General features: G+C 46.3%; 1 protein-coding gene across 1 annotated transcript in view; it reads right to left on the bottom strand.

Moving 5' to 3' along the window:
* The window catches only part of VWF (von Willebrand factor), a 152,692-nt gene that overhangs the window by 16,837 nt on the left and 115,084 nt on the right, over positions 1–20,771 (bottom strand). The window contains exons 36-44 of the mRNA XM_058559008.1: positions 20,259–20,451; positions 19,719–20,060; positions 17,762–17,961; positions 11,784–11,886; positions 11,262–11,336; positions 9,845–9,949; positions 8,505–8,710; positions 4,664–4,813; positions 269–379 (exon numbers count right to left, since the gene is read on the bottom strand). Coding sequence (XP_058414991.1) covers positions 269–379; positions 4,664–4,813; positions 8,505–8,710; positions 9,845–9,949; positions 11,262–11,336; positions 11,784–11,886; positions 17,762–17,961; positions 19,719–20,060; positions 20,259–20,451 — 1,485 coding nt within the window. The remainder of the gene's footprint in view (positions 1–268; positions 380–4,663; positions 4,814–8,504; positions 8,711–9,844; positions 9,950–11,261; positions 11,337–11,783; positions 11,887–17,761; positions 17,962–19,718; positions 20,061–20,258; positions 20,452–20,771) is intronic.

Raw genomic sequence — 20,771 nt, 5'->3', positions numbered from 1 at the left:
CTCCTAGGGAGGGAATTGGGCTTCTCCCAAAATTCACACAATGGGAAGTCTGAGGCAATCTTAACTAGTTCCTCAAGGGCAAGGTACTCCCATCTGACACTTGAATAACACCAACAGGCAGATTAAACTCCCTGTGGTGAAAGCAAAGGACAGGGAATGAGCTTCTACTGTACAGATGAAACCAAGGCCAACACTGGACCGTAGAATGGACTCCCAAGCTGGTGAGGTCACTGCCCTCATTCCTACCCACCCTGGGGTCCAGACTTACATTCTCCCAGTAAGACTGTGAGTCCCCCCGTGGTGAGCCAGTCACCACCTCACAGCCAGATGGCAGGCACCTTCCACAGCACTCGCCTTCATGGAGGAAGTAAGTGAAACCCTGGAAAAATGCAAAGAACAGAAAGTAAGGAAGGAGAGGCCAGCAGTAAAGACGCAGGTGTTCTTATCTACTCCACATGTGTACTGAGCCCTAGGGTTTTGCAGAGAGACAGTTGGATTGAACATTTTCTTCTCTGTCATCCACCAGCCTCAAGATGCACACTAAGAAGTGACTAGGAAGCATCAACCATTGAGTCACTAAGCTAGGTCTTTCACGAGCTGAAGAGACATAATCCTGCCCTCTGAAAGCTTCCACTTGGAGAGCAAGAGCCAGTCCATGGGAGTGTTAAAGATAGCCCAAATTTCCTTCAGCAGCAGCTAGCTGACCTGATCCTTATCATGGCCAAATCTAGGGCACCTCATTGACTAAGGGAGAACATTCAGGATGCCTGGGATCTAGTCTCTGCTCTAACAGGGCTAACTACCTATACAAAATGAGCACCTTAATCCCAAGACCTCTCACCAATGTGCAGAGTTGGGTTTCTCCAGGTAGTTACTTGACATTTACCTAGTAGTTTATGGGGCACAGTAAGATGAGAGAGCAACCAAGACCAACCTCCCTCAGAAAGCCTGCCAGGAAGACCAGCATCCTTGAAGTTTGTCAGCCCATCCTGCCACTTGGAGGTCCTCCAATCTGGCCAAAGCATTAGGAACTTGGATTGCAACCCTCCACTGAAAACTCTGAAGCAACATACAAGAATAGGCAAAATGACAACGTGTGTGGTTGGCCCAGGAGGCAAGGGGAGAAAACCCAGGACTGTGCTTTGTCTTGGAGCTCTGTCCTTCACAGAGAAGGAGTAACTGCAGCTGTTCAGGCTGAGTGTGGATGCCAATTCTGCTCTGCTCCCCAAGCACAGTCACACGCAGGACCAAGTCAGAGCTCACACAACACTCGCTGTCAGTCTAGCTGGTGCCTCTCTCTGGGGGATGGCGAGCACTCTGGAGACTTGACTCAACTTCACATCGTCTCCATGGGACCTACTTACATCCCGACCTGCGTCACAGCCGTGCCCAGTGAGCTGTCCCCAGTCTTTTATCAGCTAAGTTTCTAATCATTTACTGTGCATCTATGATGTGCTAGGTACTTTGGAGGAGCCAACAGATTAGGATGATACAATCTAGACATCCTCCACTATAAGGCAAAATATACAAGGGGCCATAAAAGAAACAAAGCCTCAACGGAGCACAGAAGAGAGTCATCATACCTTTAGGGATCTAGAGTCACTCTTGTGCATCTCTCTAAGAGTACTCAGTGATCTGGATTTGTGCATTCTTCATGTTTTCTGCTGCCTCCCACCACGGGCAAACACGCTGTTGATATTATGACTGCCTTGTTCCCAAAACCCCACCAACTTCTCATGCTCACGTACTCCTAGCCACGCCACCAAATTTCCTAGCTGCCATCTTTGTAAGTTTCCCCTCAACACGTCCAGCATTCCCATCTTCTTGCTGCACAACCAGGTTCATTCTACATTTTCATCTGTCTTTCTTTTCCCACACTCCTCGAAAACCTCTAGTTTATATCTGTTCAAAATATATGTCTCAGAGTCTTCTCCTTACTCTCTCCCCATCCTGTTTTCACTGGTTTTCCAATTAAGAGTGGAACTAAGCGGGTCTGATATCCACCCAATCTGAAGACAGATGCCACCAAAAAATAAATTCCTAATTTATTTAGCAGCACCATCCTTTAAGCACAATTGCCATCACTGAAATGGAGGTGGAAGGCATGGAGCGCTGGTCCCTCGGGTCTTTCCTGGATCAAACTGGCCCTTGCAATGCCAGTGGTGCCAGGTGTATTTGTCTAACAGAATGGGCCCTGGGCTAGGGGTCAGGACATTCTCATGTCTACTGGCTTCAAATGAGCTGTGGAGCTAAGGCCAACTTCATTCTCTGTGCTAGTCTTCTGCTTTCTATCTGACAAGTGGGAGGAACAGCCCTGCCTCTTCTTCCTTCTGGAGGAGTATCATGAAGATGAATAAAATATAATGCATTACATTCAGAACTGTGTCCCTCAGAACACAGTCCCTAAAGCCAGGACTTAGTTTGATTCTGGGGACTAAGCATGGGGAATCCAGGTGGTCATAAGCCTTGAGAGAAAAACTCCTCTAAGGTTTATACAAAGGAGCGGGAATTCCTCTTGCTGTCAATGTGGAAGCAAGGCCATGGGCATGTAGGCACAGCCATGAAATTCTTTAGGAAGCCAGCAATGTCCTTTTTTTTGCTTTACATCATTTTTCTGACATGAAGAACAGAGAAACATGGAGGTAGTTGGGGAAAGGATGTTTCTGCAGACTGTGGCTTCCGAAAGGAAGAATCAGAGGATGATGGTGAGAACGTTGCTCTTTTTTTTTTTTTTTTGGTCACATCCTATACAACAAATGAATTTGGGTAAGTGAGCCCAAATGTCTCTGGAGTCTGACCGGAGCTGACATAGTTCCTTTTTGAAGAATGAACTGTGAGGCCATCTCAATTCACTGAAGCTCCCACCTCCACCTCACACCCAGTACAGACCAAAACCCAGCCTCCCCCATCCCATCAGCTTTAACTAAACCATGAGGCCTCCTTCTCCTCCCTATAAAGTGTGAACATTCAGTCTCTAAGACAGGCCACTCAATTCCCTAAAGCAACCACACAGTCAAGAGTTCTGGACATGCTGCCTACTCCACTCATTCACCTGACCTCTGACCCATTTTCTTTTTGAAACTGCCCCCGGCACCACAGCCTCCAGACAGCCAGGTTTATGCCACATGACCTGCACCCTCCCCAACAGTTGACTGGACCAGAGTGGGGAATGGACAGAGGACCCAATCCATGGGCTGAGCTGAGCCCATCAATTTTCTTCTTGAGAAGTTAATCTATGGAACACAAAGATTGAATAAGTCAAACTGGACAAAAATGAACCCTGGATCTGAAAAGCCAGGTTGAGTTGAAACCAGATTCAATAAGGCCATGTGCAAATGAAATTTATGAGAAAGCAAAACTTCCTCCCAGAGGAAGCTGGCCTGCAGTGAGGAGCTGGAGCAGATGGGCAGAGAGAAGGAGAGATGGGGGCTCACGGAACAAGGGAAGAGAAATGTATGACATGGTACCCACCCATATATCCTGTACTTCAGTTCTGAGAGATTTCTCCTGTCTTTTCCACAAATTCCCTGTTTATTTTAGCTAGCTTGAGTGGATTCTATTCTTTGCAATTAAAACTCCCTACTGAAACACAAAATATACGGGGTTTGACCTCTAAACAATAAAATGACCTCTAAACAGCACTCTCTTTACTTGATAGCAAGTTATTTCCATGCCTCCCATGGCCTGTGGGAGGAGATGGAGACCAATGTGTTTCCAAAACTTAACGTTCCCAAAGGGAACACCTAGATACCACAGCATCATCTTCTCCAGAAGGTGCCTAGCAACTCTGATCCTCCCCCATACCAGCAAAGCAGGTAGAGAGCAGATGAACTGAATGCACTTTCCCATTTCTGGATTCACACTCAGGCCCTTCCTTCCATCATCAGACCACAACACTTCCAAAACAGCATCAAGAGCATTATCTTCACTGCTATTAACATTCACAAAAGCAACCACGAGATGTATGTACTTGTCTCCCCTGGCCACTTTTTTTTTATCATCAACTCCTGATAATACTGCAGTAATAATAATATTAGCATTAAGTCAGCAAGCAGAATTTGACCCACAATTCTCTCTGAATACTATTGCTCCCTTTTTCTACGGTGTGATCAGTCTTAAATGTGCAAGAATAGAGTGCCCCAGAACACATAGGAGCCTATGGATAGGCCACCACAAGAAGAATTAAAAACTGAATTGGGGTAACAGTGATCATGTTTTCTGTACCTCAAATTATAAACATGGTCTGAAAAATCACCAATCTATATGGAAACACTGTAGTACATTGAAACTGGGACAATCTCAGGGAATTTGGAACATATATCTGTTCTAGGGATAGACTAAGGTGATGTCTGAAGGAGCAGAAACAGGAAAAAATTGAGTCTTCTTTTCTAGGCATTTAATCCACATCTCTGCTCAAACCAACTCCACAGCCCACTGGACTCAAGACCATACGACAGACATGACCATTAGCGAAGGACTGAAGCACAGAAAGATGACACAGCAATCTGTTTTTTTTACCCAGCCCCATTCCCCTTCCCTCCCCCTACCTCTGGCCTTGAACCAGAGGTTACCAGAGGGGCTGTCTTGCCCCTTCCTGGGGTCCCCTCCCCTACTTCCCTACCCCGATTACTCCCTGCAGTGCCCAGCCCCTCGCCCTCCTTACCGGCTGGCAGCTTTCTTCACAGGACTTCTGAGAGCACTGGGCAACACGCAGGCCCATCACAGCATCCTCCATGTCTGTGCAGGTGCACACGTCACAGCCCTCCTCCCAGAACTGGCCCACAGGGTAGATGGTGCCTCGGTGGACACACACCTGTAGACACAAGGTTTCTGTGAGTGAACTCATTCAGTTCATTTAAACAAGAGGGTAGTAAGCATCTACCATGCGTTGGAAGCTGCTCTAGATGCTGAGAATACAGCAATAAATGAAACCAACATGGGCTCTGCCCACATGGAGGGGTGCTTATGAAGTGGATTTTGCCCTCTTCCCTTCCCTGCCCACCAACCTTAGAAAGGCCATCCCTGGTCTATCCTGGGAGTGGCCCCTTGGGAGTTCTTTGCGGCCGACAGGCTCAGATATAACACACTGATCAACACCTTGATCTGGTTTCAACACTGCCTTAACTGCATTTAACTCCTTTTATGTCACATAGAAAGCTGCACCCTAATTCTCAGACCTAGTGATATCCTTGGACTTGGAACCCATCAGACATAGCCCTCATTAGGAGTGGGTTGAAGGTGAGGGCAGATTGGGCAGGGACTATGAATGAGTGTTCCCTTGAGGCCCACAAATGACAAGGAAAGTGAAGACTCTGAGGCACAGAGTACGGGATACGTCTGAGAGACAAGGGATCCTACTTGGAAGAACTATAGGCTATGGAAGGGATGTGGGAAATGACATCACAAAGCTTGGCTGGGATCTGAACGTGTAGAGCCTGGGGTGCATGCGATATACAATGCTCAGACTTTATTTCTTAGGAATGAGATGCTAAGGAAGCTGTTTGATCTGGAGACTTAAAGACAGTTTTGAAATTATCCCAAGTCTGCCCTCCCCAGCTAGAACTGGTCTCCACCCTCATTCACATAATAGCACTACAAATACTTTCAAGCCATTATCCTACACCTGCCCAGTCTTCCAGCTTCTGTATAACGAACTCATTGAATGAGACCTCCTGTCCTTCTACTAAGAGGCTTGCTAGAAAATGTTACCACCCAGAATCTCACTTCTAGGATTCTGTCCCAAAAGACACATTGGCAAAAATACAAAATGACAGATGTACAAGGCTATTTGTTACAGCATTATTAGTAATAGCAAAAGATTGAAGCAACTCAAATGTCCATCAATAGAGGACATGTTAAATGAACTAAGTACTCCATGCAATGGAGTACTATGCAGCTAAAAAGAAGAATAAGATAGATCTCTATATACTGGTATAGAATAACCTCTATCATATATTGTTAAATGAAAAAAGAAAAGTTCAAGACAGAATTTATAATATGCTACTCTTTCTGTGAGAAATGGGAAGAAATATATATATAATATGCCTGTACTTTCAAACAGAAGAAAATGGAAGGATATGCCAAAAACTAATGAAAATTATAAATTACAGAGAGTAGGGAAGGAACAAGGTAGAGGAAACAGAGACAGAGGTGAGACTTCTGGGAATGCAACTTGTTTTATAATATAGGTTTCAGAATCATTTAAGTGTTTTACATAAGAAAAATATTAAATCAGAAATAAAAAGCAACCTCTAAAAAGAGAAAACAAATTGATATATCTAATTAACTGGACATCAAGTCAGTGGCACAGGGAAAATCATTATTTCAACTGACTTTAAAATCCAGTATTTCTACCATATATCCCTAATGGGTTATATTCTTAGGACAAGAAGAACTACAAAGAAATCTTAAACCTCTCTCAATAGTCTTAAATGATTAGCCGTAATATTGGCATTGTTATTTTGGGGACTATTATAGGCATATTGTAAGATAAAGCAAATAAGTACTTACGTTAGCAAACCAAGGTTTCCAACTTAAGAGAAGTGATATAAGCATAAATCAAAGAAGTTAAGCAAAACCCTTTAATCAAATTTGAATCAGGAATGTCATGAATGTATGATATGCATTTCCAAGCTCTGTTCACCAGAAAGGTCCAGAAGCAATGACAGCCCACGAGCAGCAAACATCCTTGACACCCAGGTTGTAATAAATACTACGTTCACGCAAAGGTGCTCAGAGTCAGGCGAAACGGCTGACCCAAGGACGGGGCAGGAAATGGCCATGAGGAGCCTGGAGCACCTTGTTGTTTCAGAAAGCAAGAAAGCAACCAAAGGCTAACGAGGCCATGCCAAAGGCCTTAAAGGTCAGCTCCCGCTGACCCCAGATAGACAATTTGAACATTAAATAAATAAATGAAGATTGCAATGTATCGAAACACATCAAATACATCAGCATCCATGAGTTCATAATGATACTTAAAAAAAACTTTTTGGTCACCACTGAAGGTTGCTAGGGCATCAGCTCATTACTCTGAAAATTGGTAAAGGAAAAGAGTCAAGCATTTATCCTGCCTTTCCTAAAGTAATTCTATTTTAGGGTAACCAAAAGCAGTTGGGGGAAAGTTCTTCCTTACAGAAGAATCCCAGCTGGTAGGTGCATAAGAATGATAGAAGCAGAGAGGAAAGTCACCATTTTGCAACTCCTAATGACGTAATGAATCTTAGGCAACAAAAACATCCATGAATATAAAAACTATTAGTTAAAATGTCGATGGGGGACTCTTCATGAAGGAGAAACAGTCTGGTACCAACTGAACTGAGTAATAAGTCTTACCTTTAAAAGTGGGACAACAGAACATGATGTGCCTCATAGCATGAAGCAATAGGAAGCACCAGCATCCCCTACGCTGTACTCTTGCCCCCCCAAAATTGTACTTGAATGTAACTAATTCCCAAGGTCTAACCTTTAGTTTACTGGAAATACAGGGGATAGGAGAGCCCATTAAGCAACACCATGACGAAGCTATCAGCCAAATCCAGAATGTTGGCCTTCTATAGGACAAATGACCCAGATTCTCCAACAAATCAAAGGCATACAAAATGGGGGTGGGATTGCTATGGATTAGACAGACATAAGAAACATTAACAGAAGAAGAAGGGCAAGTAGTGGGGGGAAAGGAGACAGAACAGAGACGTAAGAAGCAGCAGCAATCCCTGCCTCCTAGACCTCCTCCTGCCTCTCTAGAACCTGGGGGCTTAGAAACTTTGAGCTGGAAGAGAATCCAGAGGTCTAGAGCATTCCAGGCAAATGAATGTGTGTTCTAGCTCTGACAAGCTCTGGGAAAGATAACTGTGGCTCCTCTTTCGCCTTCATTCCAGGACTCAGCCTCAATAATCCAGTAACTGCAACTACACCCCGTCTTCCTGCTGCAATTCTGCTAATGATAGCTCATCTTGATGGATCTCTCCCCTATAAGACTGCTATTTGCATTTAACATCTATACCATCCATTGACACTTTTTATTGTATTCAGTTTATAGACTATGTCTTATGTATACTAGCATCATAAGTAGACTGCATCTTACATTTCTCCCATAATGCCTAACACAGTAGCAGTTCTGGTAGAACAGAGCAGTTGCTCAGTAAATATTGAATGGATAAATGGACAGATGAAAGGATGGCAATTCACAAATAAGTAAACTATTAACTAGTCTCTAAATAATCCATGCAATCATATTATTTCCTTAGCTAACCCACAAATAATCTCTTTAAAGTTAGAGACCAAGTCTTAAACCTTGTTTGTAACCTTAGCACCTAGCCATGCTGCGAACAGAGTAGATTCTCTATAAATACCCCCTGAGCTAACTAAATTTCCATTTAGGCTGAGACGGAATGCTGACTGCACACCCACCAAGCCATACAGCACTTGGTTTGGGCAGGAAGGCAAATCTTCCATGAGAAGCACATGTTTGGCCATCATCCTAGCCAGAGCTGAGCAGCCCATACCTTGTCAGGGAGGCAGGTGGTGGTGGTGCAGCCACAGTCATTGGTGATGGTCGAGGCCAGGTACCCCAGCGGGCAGCTCACCGTGGAGTTGACACAGCTGCAAGCACACTCATACTCATCACAGCACTGGGTCTTCCGAAGGGTCGGCGTCCGGTGTGGGGGGCAGGAGGGCGGGGACTCCCTTTTGCACTCTTCCTTCCTGCAGGCTGAAGGGCAGCACAAGGTGATGCCCTAGTCCTGCCACACTGAGCATTGCACTCAGCCAAGGTCATATATGTACTCAGCTAGGATATAAGGTTCCAGAGAACTCTAGACCCAGAATATTACATCAGAAGTGCACAAGAGCCCACCTCCGGAGCTGCAGGATATTCAATCATACCAAAAAGCAGTTAGTCTGCAGAAAAATAACAGTTATCAAAAGGAGGAATGTGAAGCTAGGAATTCTAATGGAGGAGAAGTGAAAGCTGTTTGGTCCCCGCTCTATCTCCTTCCCATGAACATCTGGAAGAAACAGGGTCCTTCCAGCTACTGATTCCCAGAGCTGGCAGATGGAGACTCTCTAAGACCCAGATAGGCCTGGGCACACCACGATCTGGTAAGCATTTTTATATGCTGACAGCTTCTGTGATTCTATCCTATCTCAGTACCTAGAACAATACCCTACAGTTTTAGGTCCTCTAAAAATGTTGAATAAAAGAATGACAGCAATCCTGTTGAATCCACAATGTCATTTTATAAAGGCCAAATCCCATCCCTGTGTCCTTTGCCTATCTCCACCTTCCTTCAAATCCCGTGTGGTCTCCTCTCACCTTCGAGGTCTTACATCTAGAAACTCAAGACCTCCACTTGACTCAAAGCAGGTATTCCCAGTAGCTAAATACAGAATCATTTTCTTGACATGTCTTACCTTAGTCCAACACTGTGCTTAAATTATAGTATTTAGAAATTAAATATATAAACATACAAAGGGAAAAAAGTCTATAAATTTGTTTGGGAATAAGATCCAATGATGAGGATAAACCAAGGGAACATTTCCTCCCCTCAGTGGCATATGGGAGGATGGGAATAAATAAAGTTTGGATCTGGAGCCTACGTCATCTCAGACCCAACCTCCTCTTGAAACAGCCCAAGAGGGAGGTGCCTGTAGCTGTGTCCACACCTGGTACACCTTCAGCAGCATACAGCAGGGGGATTTCTTAGAGAACTCAATCCAGGCATGACTTTAACCCCTCTTTCAGATGTACCTCAAACCTGGATTCAGCTAACCAGAATACCAGATGCCTTCCCCAGGCCAAGAGAGAGCAGCCACACCAACCCCTCCTCATCCATGGAGGCTTTACCACAGGCAAAGATGGGTCTGCAGTCGCCGGGATTGGTCAGTGTCGGCTGGAGGCCACCTTCACAGTGAGGCACCAGGGGCGGGTCACAGTTCACCAGGTCACAAACTGAGGGCCAGGAAAGAGAGACATCCTCTCAGACTTCAGCAGTTATTCTCACATTACCTGTGAGTGGGACTCCACATTCCTGTTCATGCAGACTTCCACTGGTTTAGGCAGATGGTGATGATGAGATAGAGGTAGAAATAGAGATGGCAAAGGTAAAGGTAGAGAGAGAGAAAGAAGAGGAGATGAGACGGGAGAGGAGGGGAGGGGAGGGGAGGGGAGGGGAGGGGAGGGAAGAGAAGAGAAGAGAAGAGAAAGAGATAGATGCATGATTACAGATAGATGATAGATAGATAGATAGATAGATAGATAGATAGATATAGATCGATCGATCCAAGTCATATGATAAGCTCATATTGACTACTCTTGTCATCGTCTAGGACTTCCAGATCTCAGCCAAGTCACTTGAATCCTCTACACCTCAGTTTCATCTTCCGTGAGGTGGGAACTCTACCTTGTAGGGTTAGTCTAAGGAAGTCATGAAGTAACGAAGGCCAAGTGCCTGGCCCACTGCAGAATTTTAATAATGTTTTCAAGATGAGGGACTTGAACTAAATGATCCCTCCAGTTCTCTCTACTATTAACATTTTAGACCTCTTTTACACAAATTGTTCTCAAGTCAGATGCCCCTCCCCATAGGACTATTCATCCCTGATAAATTTCATCAGCATAAATTTCTCGGATTATTTAATTCTTTTTTAGATACTTGGACTGTCCTTTGATCTATCTGCCCTCCCTTGAAGATCTGCATCACTGCGAATTTCACAAGCCTGTGCTTTGTGTCTCCATCTGCACAATCAATAAACACAGTGGGCAGGACAGGGACGGAGCACTAGGATTTCCCGCCGTGTTTACCATAATTCCATCAGCTCCCAATTCCTCTGATTATACCATTATTCAGCCCATTACTCAGTAAGTAGTTTGCAACCTATGATGAAACCTTCTGACAAATATTTGCTGAAACCAAGGTGCCCTGTGCATGGCCCTCTCTACATCCAGTGTCCTCAGACCCTTATTGGCATAGTTTTCCTTCAGTAAATCCCTGTGCACCCTCCCTACCAGTGATTACCCCATCCTTTTCTTTAATGCTTCCAAACCTTACATTTAATAATTCACTGCAGAATTTTTCTAGGACGCAAATCCTATTTTCCAGAGGTTACTCTTGCCTGTTTTGGAAAATCCAGTCAGTCTGTACCCCCTCCTCTCACACTCCCTGTGCCTGCGGGACACATGTCCCTTTCAGCACCCACCACCTCGTTGCGGGGGCCGGGCCGGGGCTCGGACCCTGGAGAAATGCCCACGGTGGGACACATACCACACTCGTACTCCGGGCAGCACTGGCCTGCGTTCCGGTGGAGGCGGGCCACTTCACACGGGCCGCACGTGGGAGCTGGAGGAGGAGAATGCCACGGAAGTCAGAGAAGAAAATAACGGTACAGCCTGGAGAAGGATTTAAAATGTTGCAGACTCTCGCCCCCTGAAACCAGCACAGGCCCCGCTCGGGAGGCCCGCGAGGAATCAGGCCAGGGGGCGTCTGAGAAATGAGTCTCCTCGGTGCGTCCTGCTGAGCCCCTCAAATGTGCCCTCCAGGAGACTCTGAGCTGAGGGCCAAAGCGGGGACAGGCGGGCAGGGTTCACCTCGGAGAGTGTCTACCCCAGATGCAGAAAGGGGACCTGAGCCCGGCGAGGTAAAGAAAGGAGGGGCTGACAAGGGGAAACACAGACGAGGTCGAGGAAATCCACACTTTAATCTGGTCCACCAGGTCTGGACACGGGGTGACCACAGGGCCTCAAGGGAGCCCTCCTGCCTCCAGGAGCGCCGGGCGGGTGGGCTCACCTCTGGCCGAGGGGCAGGGCTGCGACGTGCAGTTGACCTTCCGCCCGCTGAGGCACGTGCAGATCTGGCAGGGCTCGTGGTGCGGGACCCAGGTTTCCAGGAACTGAGGGAAAAGGAGGTTCAGAGAGGGCCCAGGACACTCGGGACACAAAGTCCTGGAGTTCACGGCAGTCAGTTCCCCCCACCTCGGGCTGGGTCTCCCCCTGAGGGCAGAGCCTGAGCCATGTCTGTCAGAGGCGCCCAGATGAACAGACGACGTCGAGAGGCGGTGTGGGGGCTGATAAGGAAGGAGCTGGAGGAGCGGCAGGGGCACCCAGGGGGCCAGCCCATGCTGCTTTGTAAACTCAGTGGGGCGACAAACTACAGATTTCAGAAAACTGAGGAGCTTTCACTGCAGCCTTCTCTCTTGGTGGCGCTAAAACTAAGCAAAGCAAGAAAACGAGAATTCCTGCACCGCACCACTGGCCATTCCCCAAGCCAAAGGAGAAGCTGGGATGTAGCTTGAACAAAGCTTCCATCTATTTCTGGAACTGACTTAAGACAATGGGGCAGGAAGAGTCGAGGCGAGGACAGCAAAACTCCCAGAATCGTCACATCGTGGATACCGGAAGTGATCTTAGAGACCACAGTGCAGTCTTCAGATGAGAGTTCGCCCAACTGGTGAAGCAACTCTCTCAGAGTCGCACGCAGCCCTGCCACGTAGGGGCTTTGCAGTCAGGGAGACCTGAACTCCAGTGTCGGCTTCACGCCTCCGTGCCTCAGTTTCCCCACTGTGCAGTGAGGGTACTCAAGCCTGCCTCACAGCACTGCAGTAAGGAGGGGGAAACCAACCAGCGTGGGTGGGGACTGCACAGCTAGGACTAGGTCTCCCTCTAGACTGCTCCATCAAGTTAAAATCTAAGTTAAAACTAAATTCAAGTTAAATTGCCCCTGAATAAACACCTTCTTATCCAGTAGCTCAAAGGTCTCTAAAATGTCCCCAGATCAAGACGTTCCTACTTACTCCACATGATTCTGTGGTCAGCAATCGGTCCTCTGAGAAGAAGGAAGATCAGAGATCTCCAGGAAAAACACCTTCCCCTGAGCCACCCGTCCTCCCCAGGGTGGAACCTCTGATGGTCCCCTTGACCTCCCACTCCGTCCATCAGCCACAGCAGCCGGCATCCGAAGAGCATCTGCCATGTGCCACCCTTTCAGGGGCTTGAGATAAATTACTCATCTCATCCTCACTGCACCCCTATGACGAGGACATCTTTATTATTATCCCCACTCGTCGGGGGAGAAGCTGAGGTACGTGCTCAGGGTCTCCGTGTCGCAGCGGCAAAGCTAGGATTTGGACCCGGAATCCATCTTTGTAACACTGTGCTCTGCTGCTCCCAGGAATAACGAGCATTAAATAAGTCCAGGATGTTTGTCCAAGGGTTTTACATTAAATCACTTTATACTCCGTATAATAACCCTACCAGGTAGGTACTGTTATTATCCACATTTATAAATGATGGAATTGAGGCCCAGAGAAGGCACTTGACCAGGTGGTGCATCCAGGATTTCAGCCTTGCATTCTGGCCCCGGACACCACGCCTCCTCCATGCGACAACTGCCTCTCGTCGGTGGTCACAGCGCCTGCCATGGCCAGTCACACTGCCCGGGCTGTGGGGGTGACGGGCACTGAACACATGGTCCTAGCCCTCAAATGGCTGACAGTCACATTGAAGAAATAAGATTCTTCCACAAAAAGCTGAATGGGATAAATAAGTTGTGATACATCCACACCCTGGAATACTACTCAGCCAGAAAAACAAACTATCGGAACACACAACAACATGGATGGGTCTCAAAAGCGTTATGCTGAGTGGAAGAAGCCAGGCAAAAAAGGAGCATATACTGTATGATTCCATTTATATAAAATTCCAGAAAACGTAAATGAATCTATAGTGAAAGAAAGCAGAGCAGTGGTTTCTGGGCGATGGGAGATGGGGCTGGGGGATGTATGAAAAACAACCTTAAGGAAACTGTTGGGGGTGATGGAAATGTTCATTATCTTGATTGTGATGACAAGTTTTCAGGTGGGTGCATATGTCAAAACTCATAAAACTGTACACTTTAAACAGGCACCGTTTGTTGTCTGTAAAATATGCCTCAATAAAGCTGCTTTTTAAAGAATGAAACATGAAGGAGCTGCAGGAGTGCAAAAGAAGAGTTCACGAGGGCTGGTGTGCTCCAGAGAGGCCTCTCAAAGGTGCACCTGTGAAGGTGGGAAGGACGTGGACAGAGAGGAAAGGAGAAGGAATTCCAGGTGGGGAATAGAGCAAACAAAGGCACAGAGGACAGGATATCCTTCAGGGCAGGTGGACTGTGGCAGAGGCCTCCCCGTCCACTTCGGGAGGCTGTGCTTCACTTGGTAGGCAGGGCGCAGCCCTGAAGGTCTATAAGCAGGACCCGGCCTCAAAGAGAAGAGCAGGAAACAAGGACAAGCCTGGTGACAGCGAGAAGGATGGAGAAGGGAGGGCCTCAGAGGGCTGGGGGGAGGCTGGGCAGAGTGGGGCAGGGCTGGGGAGAACACCTCACGGTTCCTCGGGCCTCTCTGCCCTGCCTCCTCCCTGCTTTTACGCTGACAGTAATGCCACCAAAACAGCGAATCAGGGGACCTATATTTAGACTTTTAAATGGCAAAAGTGATGAGAAGAAAAAGGACAGGGTTATATGGACACTTTTGAGTTTTTTTCTCTTTTTAAAGAAACTTTAAAATGAGTCTCTTTTCTGTGGACTTGAGATATCTAAATTCAAGAATAAATAATACAACTTTCCAACTATCCTTAGAGGGGGCAACATCACAATAGATGACCAAAAGCAGGCGTTAAATATCCTTCTCCAGGAATTTCCATTTTCCCAAGAAGCTTCAATGAGACCCGCCCGAGACAGGGAACAGAACCTATGGCCCCTGAAAAAGCTCTTTCCTGCTCAGGCTAAGCTTATACAAGTGCCAGCCGTCAGCTCTACTGCCCTGGTCGGGTTATGCAGCAAACAGTCAGCAGGTGGCACTCCTGCATCAGGACAGGCCAACTCCAGCGGCCCTGTCTCACCCACCAGGTTCTTGCGGGGTGTGACTATCACCGGGACAGGAGAACAGGTACTACAGCTCGCTGGAGTTAAAGATTAAATAAAAATGGCATAAAAACGGCCTACAGAGAATATGGCAAGGGAAAACGGAAGTCTTCAAAATCCAAGGTCAGAGAAGGGACCCAAGCAAGTAATCAAGCACCATCCCCCACCGCCGAGGAACTGATGGAAGAATGAATGAACGGAAGCACTGGGCCGGCTACAGAACACCGGAGAACAGAGAGGAAAGCGGCGCTCCAGGCCCTACGCTCTGAGTGACGGAGGCAGTTCTGGCTGAGCTGAAGCCGTGCTTGCGCGGCACAGCCCCCACCCCACCGCCCGCACGCTGAGAGAGGCACAGCAGTGCGCCGCTCTGGATCCCTTCTGAGCCCGCTGGAGAGGCTCACGTCTGTAGAGTGCATATTGTAAAGTAAACAAGAGCTATGGAAACTGGTAAATATTTTGCCCTTAAAGTTACCACAAGAGATTTACACCCTGGTTTATTTCCCTGAAGAAAAGTTTTCTAGGCTTTATTTTTCAGTTAAAAAAATTTCATTTAATGGAAATGTTCCTCATATTAGATTTTTATTCTTTCTCCGCTTGAAAGCTGAAATGGCAGGTGGCTGGATAAGATAGTTGTTTTCATCCATTTAAACTCTATTTTCTGAAATAACTAAAACTGGCTGTGTTCCCTTCATAGTTTTTGATTAATTTTCTCACTTGATTTTAAAATATAAGACTGTTTCCTAGTCAAAAATATTGCACTATTTGGAGGCAGTGTGTTGGACTGCAGGTGAGAGGAGCAGCAAAAAGGGGAAATAGAGTCAGAGAGGAGGAGTCGGGGGAGGGGGGTGGAGAAACTGAGATAACATTCACAAGCTTCCTGTGTTCAGCACCCTGCAGACCTCTGACACTTATGGAGCCAGAAACGCTTTGCAAACAAGCTCCCTTCTCACCACAGAATGCCAAGGAAGAGGGTAGAGACCATTTCCGCCTCTCTCTGAGAGTAGCTTACCACTACCAGCAAAACCAGTCTGGAATTATCGCTGGATGCCAGCACCACGTGTAAATGGTACATATCACCTGAGCCCAACGAGAGTCCAGAGCTGTGCAAATCTGGGAGAGCAATGTTAGGTTTTGTCAACTCCTTTGGGGACTACTATGGTACAGGCAGTTACTTAATTTGGCAAGTTGGAATATGGCAGTAGAGTATGACTGGGCTTCCCTCCTAGTTTATTTATTACACTGTGAGAACAAAAGGGATCCACTAAGATAAAGCCCAACAATAAAACAGAGCAGATGGAACCATCCAAGTGTAGCCTACTGGACGCCATGCTTACATGGACACCCAGTTAGTGAAGTTTAGCTCACAGTTCCAATGAGATCAGTGGCAGGGCTAGACACTGTGGGATGACCTGGTGTAGGGAATAGGAATTCTAGTTTTATCACCTCATGCCATCTGAGCCTCAGTTTCCTCATCCATTCAATGGGACATGTGAAAATTACCCTATGAAGCTTTGGGAAGAATCAAATGAAATGGTCCATTTCTTGGCTTACGATGTCAGGGACAGAATAGCGTAGTTACTGGGATTATTGTTTTCATCATTCTCCAGGTTGGTTAGCTAGTTTTACCATGAGTTCTCCTAGTTGTGATTAAATATAGTGGTAAGTCCACTGGTCCACCTAGTGATGAAGGTCCGCCTTGGGAATGATGGCGTTGTTAGGTCTTAGGTGCAGCCCATGATCATGGAACACATTCTCCTTTGCTAGAAGCCAAATGTGCTCCTGCCTCTACCGTGCTCTGTAGTATCACTGTCCGTGTATCACAGGACACTGCACACAGTCATGTGTGCACAGACACACACTGCCCCAGATCCTACAAATATACATGCTGTCAACTTTGAAGAGATATGACTGCTATCTTAGGCCATGGGGGAGTATCCTTTCAAAATGTGCTCAGTAACTCCTAAAGGGCTAAAAGAATTGGTGACTCAATGACTTGCAAGCAAATCAGCCCAAAAAAGACCTAGCAACAGGGAAATTGCATATTATCGGAAAGAGCAAGCTCCCTGGAGCTTCAAATTCTGAGTCCAATTCCCAACTCCATCACTTACAAAGTGTGTCCATAGGCAAGGTGCTAAGCTTTCTAAGCCTTAGGTTTCTCATAGAGGTTTTGTGAGTATTTATGAGATGATGTAAGATATCCCAGTGTGTTCTGATGAACCTGAAGCCAAGGGAATGCTGCACACACACACGCGCGCGCGCACATGCACTCACTGCACCACATATACAAGTTCCATGGTCAAATAAGTTCAAGAAGCAAAAACCCTCTTAAATATTTGCAATGTACATTAGTACACTAAAAGCTCTAAAAAGTCCTGCAATAAAGAAGCTTATTTAACTGTGTTTGGCTAGTGTTCTTTAAACTCTCTTGACCACAGGTAACTGTTAATACCCTGTAAAACACACCTTTGAAAAACGTTGACATAATGAATATATAGTGCTTAGTACAATGCAAGGTGCATAATATATCTTCATGATGGTAGACATCACCATATAAAATACTCTTTTCCCATTCCCTCCTGGGTTCCTACAGCATTCTACATGCATGAATATAATGATCAAAATAGTAGTAGTGGTAATGTGTTTTGACACTTTGGTGTTTGATCACACAGCTAATACATGACAGACCTGGGATTTGAACCAAGATCTGTCTGACTCCAAAACGATTATGCCACGCTGCTTCCCTATCCCTCCACCATCCCCTGAACTCAACCCCTGCTGCCAAAGTTGTAAGGGGCGGATCACTAGTGAACACTTCACCTACTGACCCCAGAGGGAAGCAGCCCCATGAGGAGGTGAGAGGCCAGGGCTCCTACCTGGTGCCGGACTCCATCCTCACTGACACACTGGGTGCAGGCCTCCTTGGGGACACAGCTGCCTTCCAGCATAACTTGGTGGTGGGGGCAGAAGCAGCCTTCCAAGGGATGGTCCCCACAGGAGCTCGTATTGCCCTCACAGTGCTGAGGGCAGCCATGTTCACAGTGGTTGTACACCAGGGATGGTGGGCACGACATAGCTGCAGACAGAGAAAGAGGTCACTCTCATAGGCCCACACCAACCAGAGGGAAACAGGCACAGCTAATTCAAGGTGGTCAATCATCTGACAAACTTGCTGGGGCAGAGATGGCTAGTTTCCACCAATTTTCATTCTCCCCATCTTCCACAGAACTAGAACTTTTAGCTGGGCACATCATCACCCAGAATAAAGACTACATTTCCCAAGCTCCCTTGCAACTAAATGTAGTCATATGATTAATTTCTGACCAACGAACTGTAAGAGGAAGTGTAGACTCCTATAGCAGCCTCCAGGAATCTTTTTTAAAAGACAGCTATGGATGCCCTTTGTCCCTTTTCCCTCCTTCCCTCATCCTGCCTCTTGGAACATGGATGTGAAAGCTTAAACCATGAGGAAAAACAACACCCAAGGGAGGGCAGAGCAAAAAGCTAGAATTCAGTTTAAGGCCCAGAAACAGTGGGAGCCACCTCCCTCTGATCAGCTGTGAGACAGAGAATCTTACTTCTCTGTTACTTGTAGCCAAATTTAATCCTGATTATGTGAACCTGTGTGTCCTTCGGAAGTTTTGTGATTTTTTTCTTTTGAATACAGGTATATTTAATGCTTTAAAAATCCTCTTAAAATTAAGTAATCCACAGCGATGAAGAGTTGCCTTTGGAGAGAAGCTGCAAGACCATTCACTTCCCCCACTTCTGGCCCTGCTCAACCCCTGCCTCACGATCTCACAGTGCTGAGGCAGGTGGCAGAGAAGGTTTCCAAGGGTTTAGAGCACCACGGGTTTTCCTGTACATGCACAATAAATAGCCAGGAGGGAGACAAAGAAATTAGTAAGCAGAGAAGTTACCACTGATAACTCAAAAACTAACTTTTGCTCCTTGATCTGCAAGCAGATTGAAAGGAGTTAGTATCATACACATGGACTCAGAAAATCAGGGCTGGAAGGAACCTAGGGGTTATCTCATCTAACTGCCTCACTCTAAGATGCAGAAACTGAGGTCCAGAAAGACTAAGAGAACGGCCAGTCACCAGCTGAGTGGGGACTAGGATGCCTGAAGCCTCCAGCCCCAGGTTAGAGCTGCTGACGGCTCCATGATAATCAACTCTGAGACTCCAAGATGCTTATGCATATTGATTTCCCTCAAAAAAAAAATCAGGGGTTATATTCCATAATTGAGGATGTTGAAGTTCAGTATTCTTTTCACTCCAGCACCCCTCGAGGGCAGGAGCCATATCTGATTCATTCTGGCATCCCCTACATGTTAAAAGATAAATAAATGCCAAGTCCAAGTAGGGAAGCTGACCTTGAAGGACAGATATGTACACTCGTGATCCTATGCTATTTGTCATCAAGAAGCTTCTTGGTACTCAAATGGAAAAATTCCACCCACACTTCAAAATCCTGTTCCTCATGGCCTACTCTGTAAGCCTTTGCTAAAGTTTGGTGGAATTTCAAATTCAATGTGACCGGTTATTCTGTACGTTGGTGATGCCTATATTTGTCTAATACATTAAAATCACATTTGTCTGAACTATAGAAATACTAATAGGAAGGATCGTGCTTTCACTTACATAGAAATTCTACATTCAAATTACTTATACATCTACTATCTTATTTGATCCTAACTGGAATCCTAGTTTGAGGAAATGCAAGGATTTTGATCTTCATTACCCAGATAAAGAATTTGAGGCCCAGAGAGGTTGAACAAGCCCACAATTAGCTGGTCTTCACAACTTTTGGGGTCCATATGGAGACTCACCACAGAAATCTGTTGTCCTCCAGTCAACACAGACCCCACCGGTCCGACAGAGGTGGGCATAAGAAGCAATCACCTCACACACTTTCTCCTGGTGGCAACTGTCCTGTTGGCAGATGGTGTAAAATGTGGCTGGATCAAGGACCTTATGGCACTCAGCAAACAGCGCTGAGAGAAGGACCTGACAGTGGGAGCTGCTGGAGGCAGGACACTGCTCCTCAGGCACAGGCTGGCATTTCTGCCCTGGCTCCTGCACAGTCCATTCCTGGATGAGTGTTTTCCAGTCTGTTGTGACTGTGCCATCCCTCAGCATGAAGTCATTGGCCCCGTTCTCATCACAGATCCCTAGAGAAACAAAAAAAAAAGAAAAGAATGGTAGCCCTGGGTACTAACTCATTGATGCCAGAGACCTGGCCATTCTCCATCTCCAACAGGTCTGAACTTTGCTACTGGACCCAGAAATATAAGCACCCAAGAGTCTTGAGAGTAGAGCGAGGAAGGTTTATTACTATAAAAGGGGGAGAGCCGAGAAGATGTTCTTACCACAGAGACCATACATCTTTGAAGCAAAGGTGTTGGGGCTAAGCTGCAGCTGGAACTCATTGTTTAGTGGAGTGAATGTGAAGACGTGGTCAAGATGGTTGAATGTGATCTTAAACATGATAGCACCATAGACGCTGACTTCCATGTTCCCACCCACGTAAGGGAGAGAGACCACTCTCCCATTCACTGACACCTGCCCAAAGAAGAAAATGAGTCCTCAGTAGTCATAGCAATAAGAAATCCTAGAGTTTCACTCTTAGCTTATTCCCAAAGTTACTCACAGTCCCTACACATTTCCCACCCTCAACTCCAGTGTTCTCCACAAACCCTAATATTCGTCAGCAGCTCTTCTAAGATAAAGGGGCTTTGCAGATCTTGACAGGAGAACAGACTATTATAATACTGTACAGACAGCCGTGCAGCTGGAACCCAAAAGCCCAGGAGTTAAAGTGAACCTTGAGTCTGTGTGCATTCACTATGGAAGAATGATTCCTTCAAGATAGGCTGGGAAAG

The sequence above is a fragment of the Diceros bicornis genome, chromosome 17 (genome assembly GCF_020826845.1).
Source record: "Diceros bicornis minor isolate mBicDic1 chromosome 17, mDicBic1.mat.cur, whole genome shotgun sequence".
NCBI lineage: Eukaryota > Metazoa > Chordata > Mammalia > Perissodactyla > Rhinocerotidae > Diceros > Diceros bicornis.
This window is presented reverse-complemented; position numbering and strand designations above follow the sequence as displayed.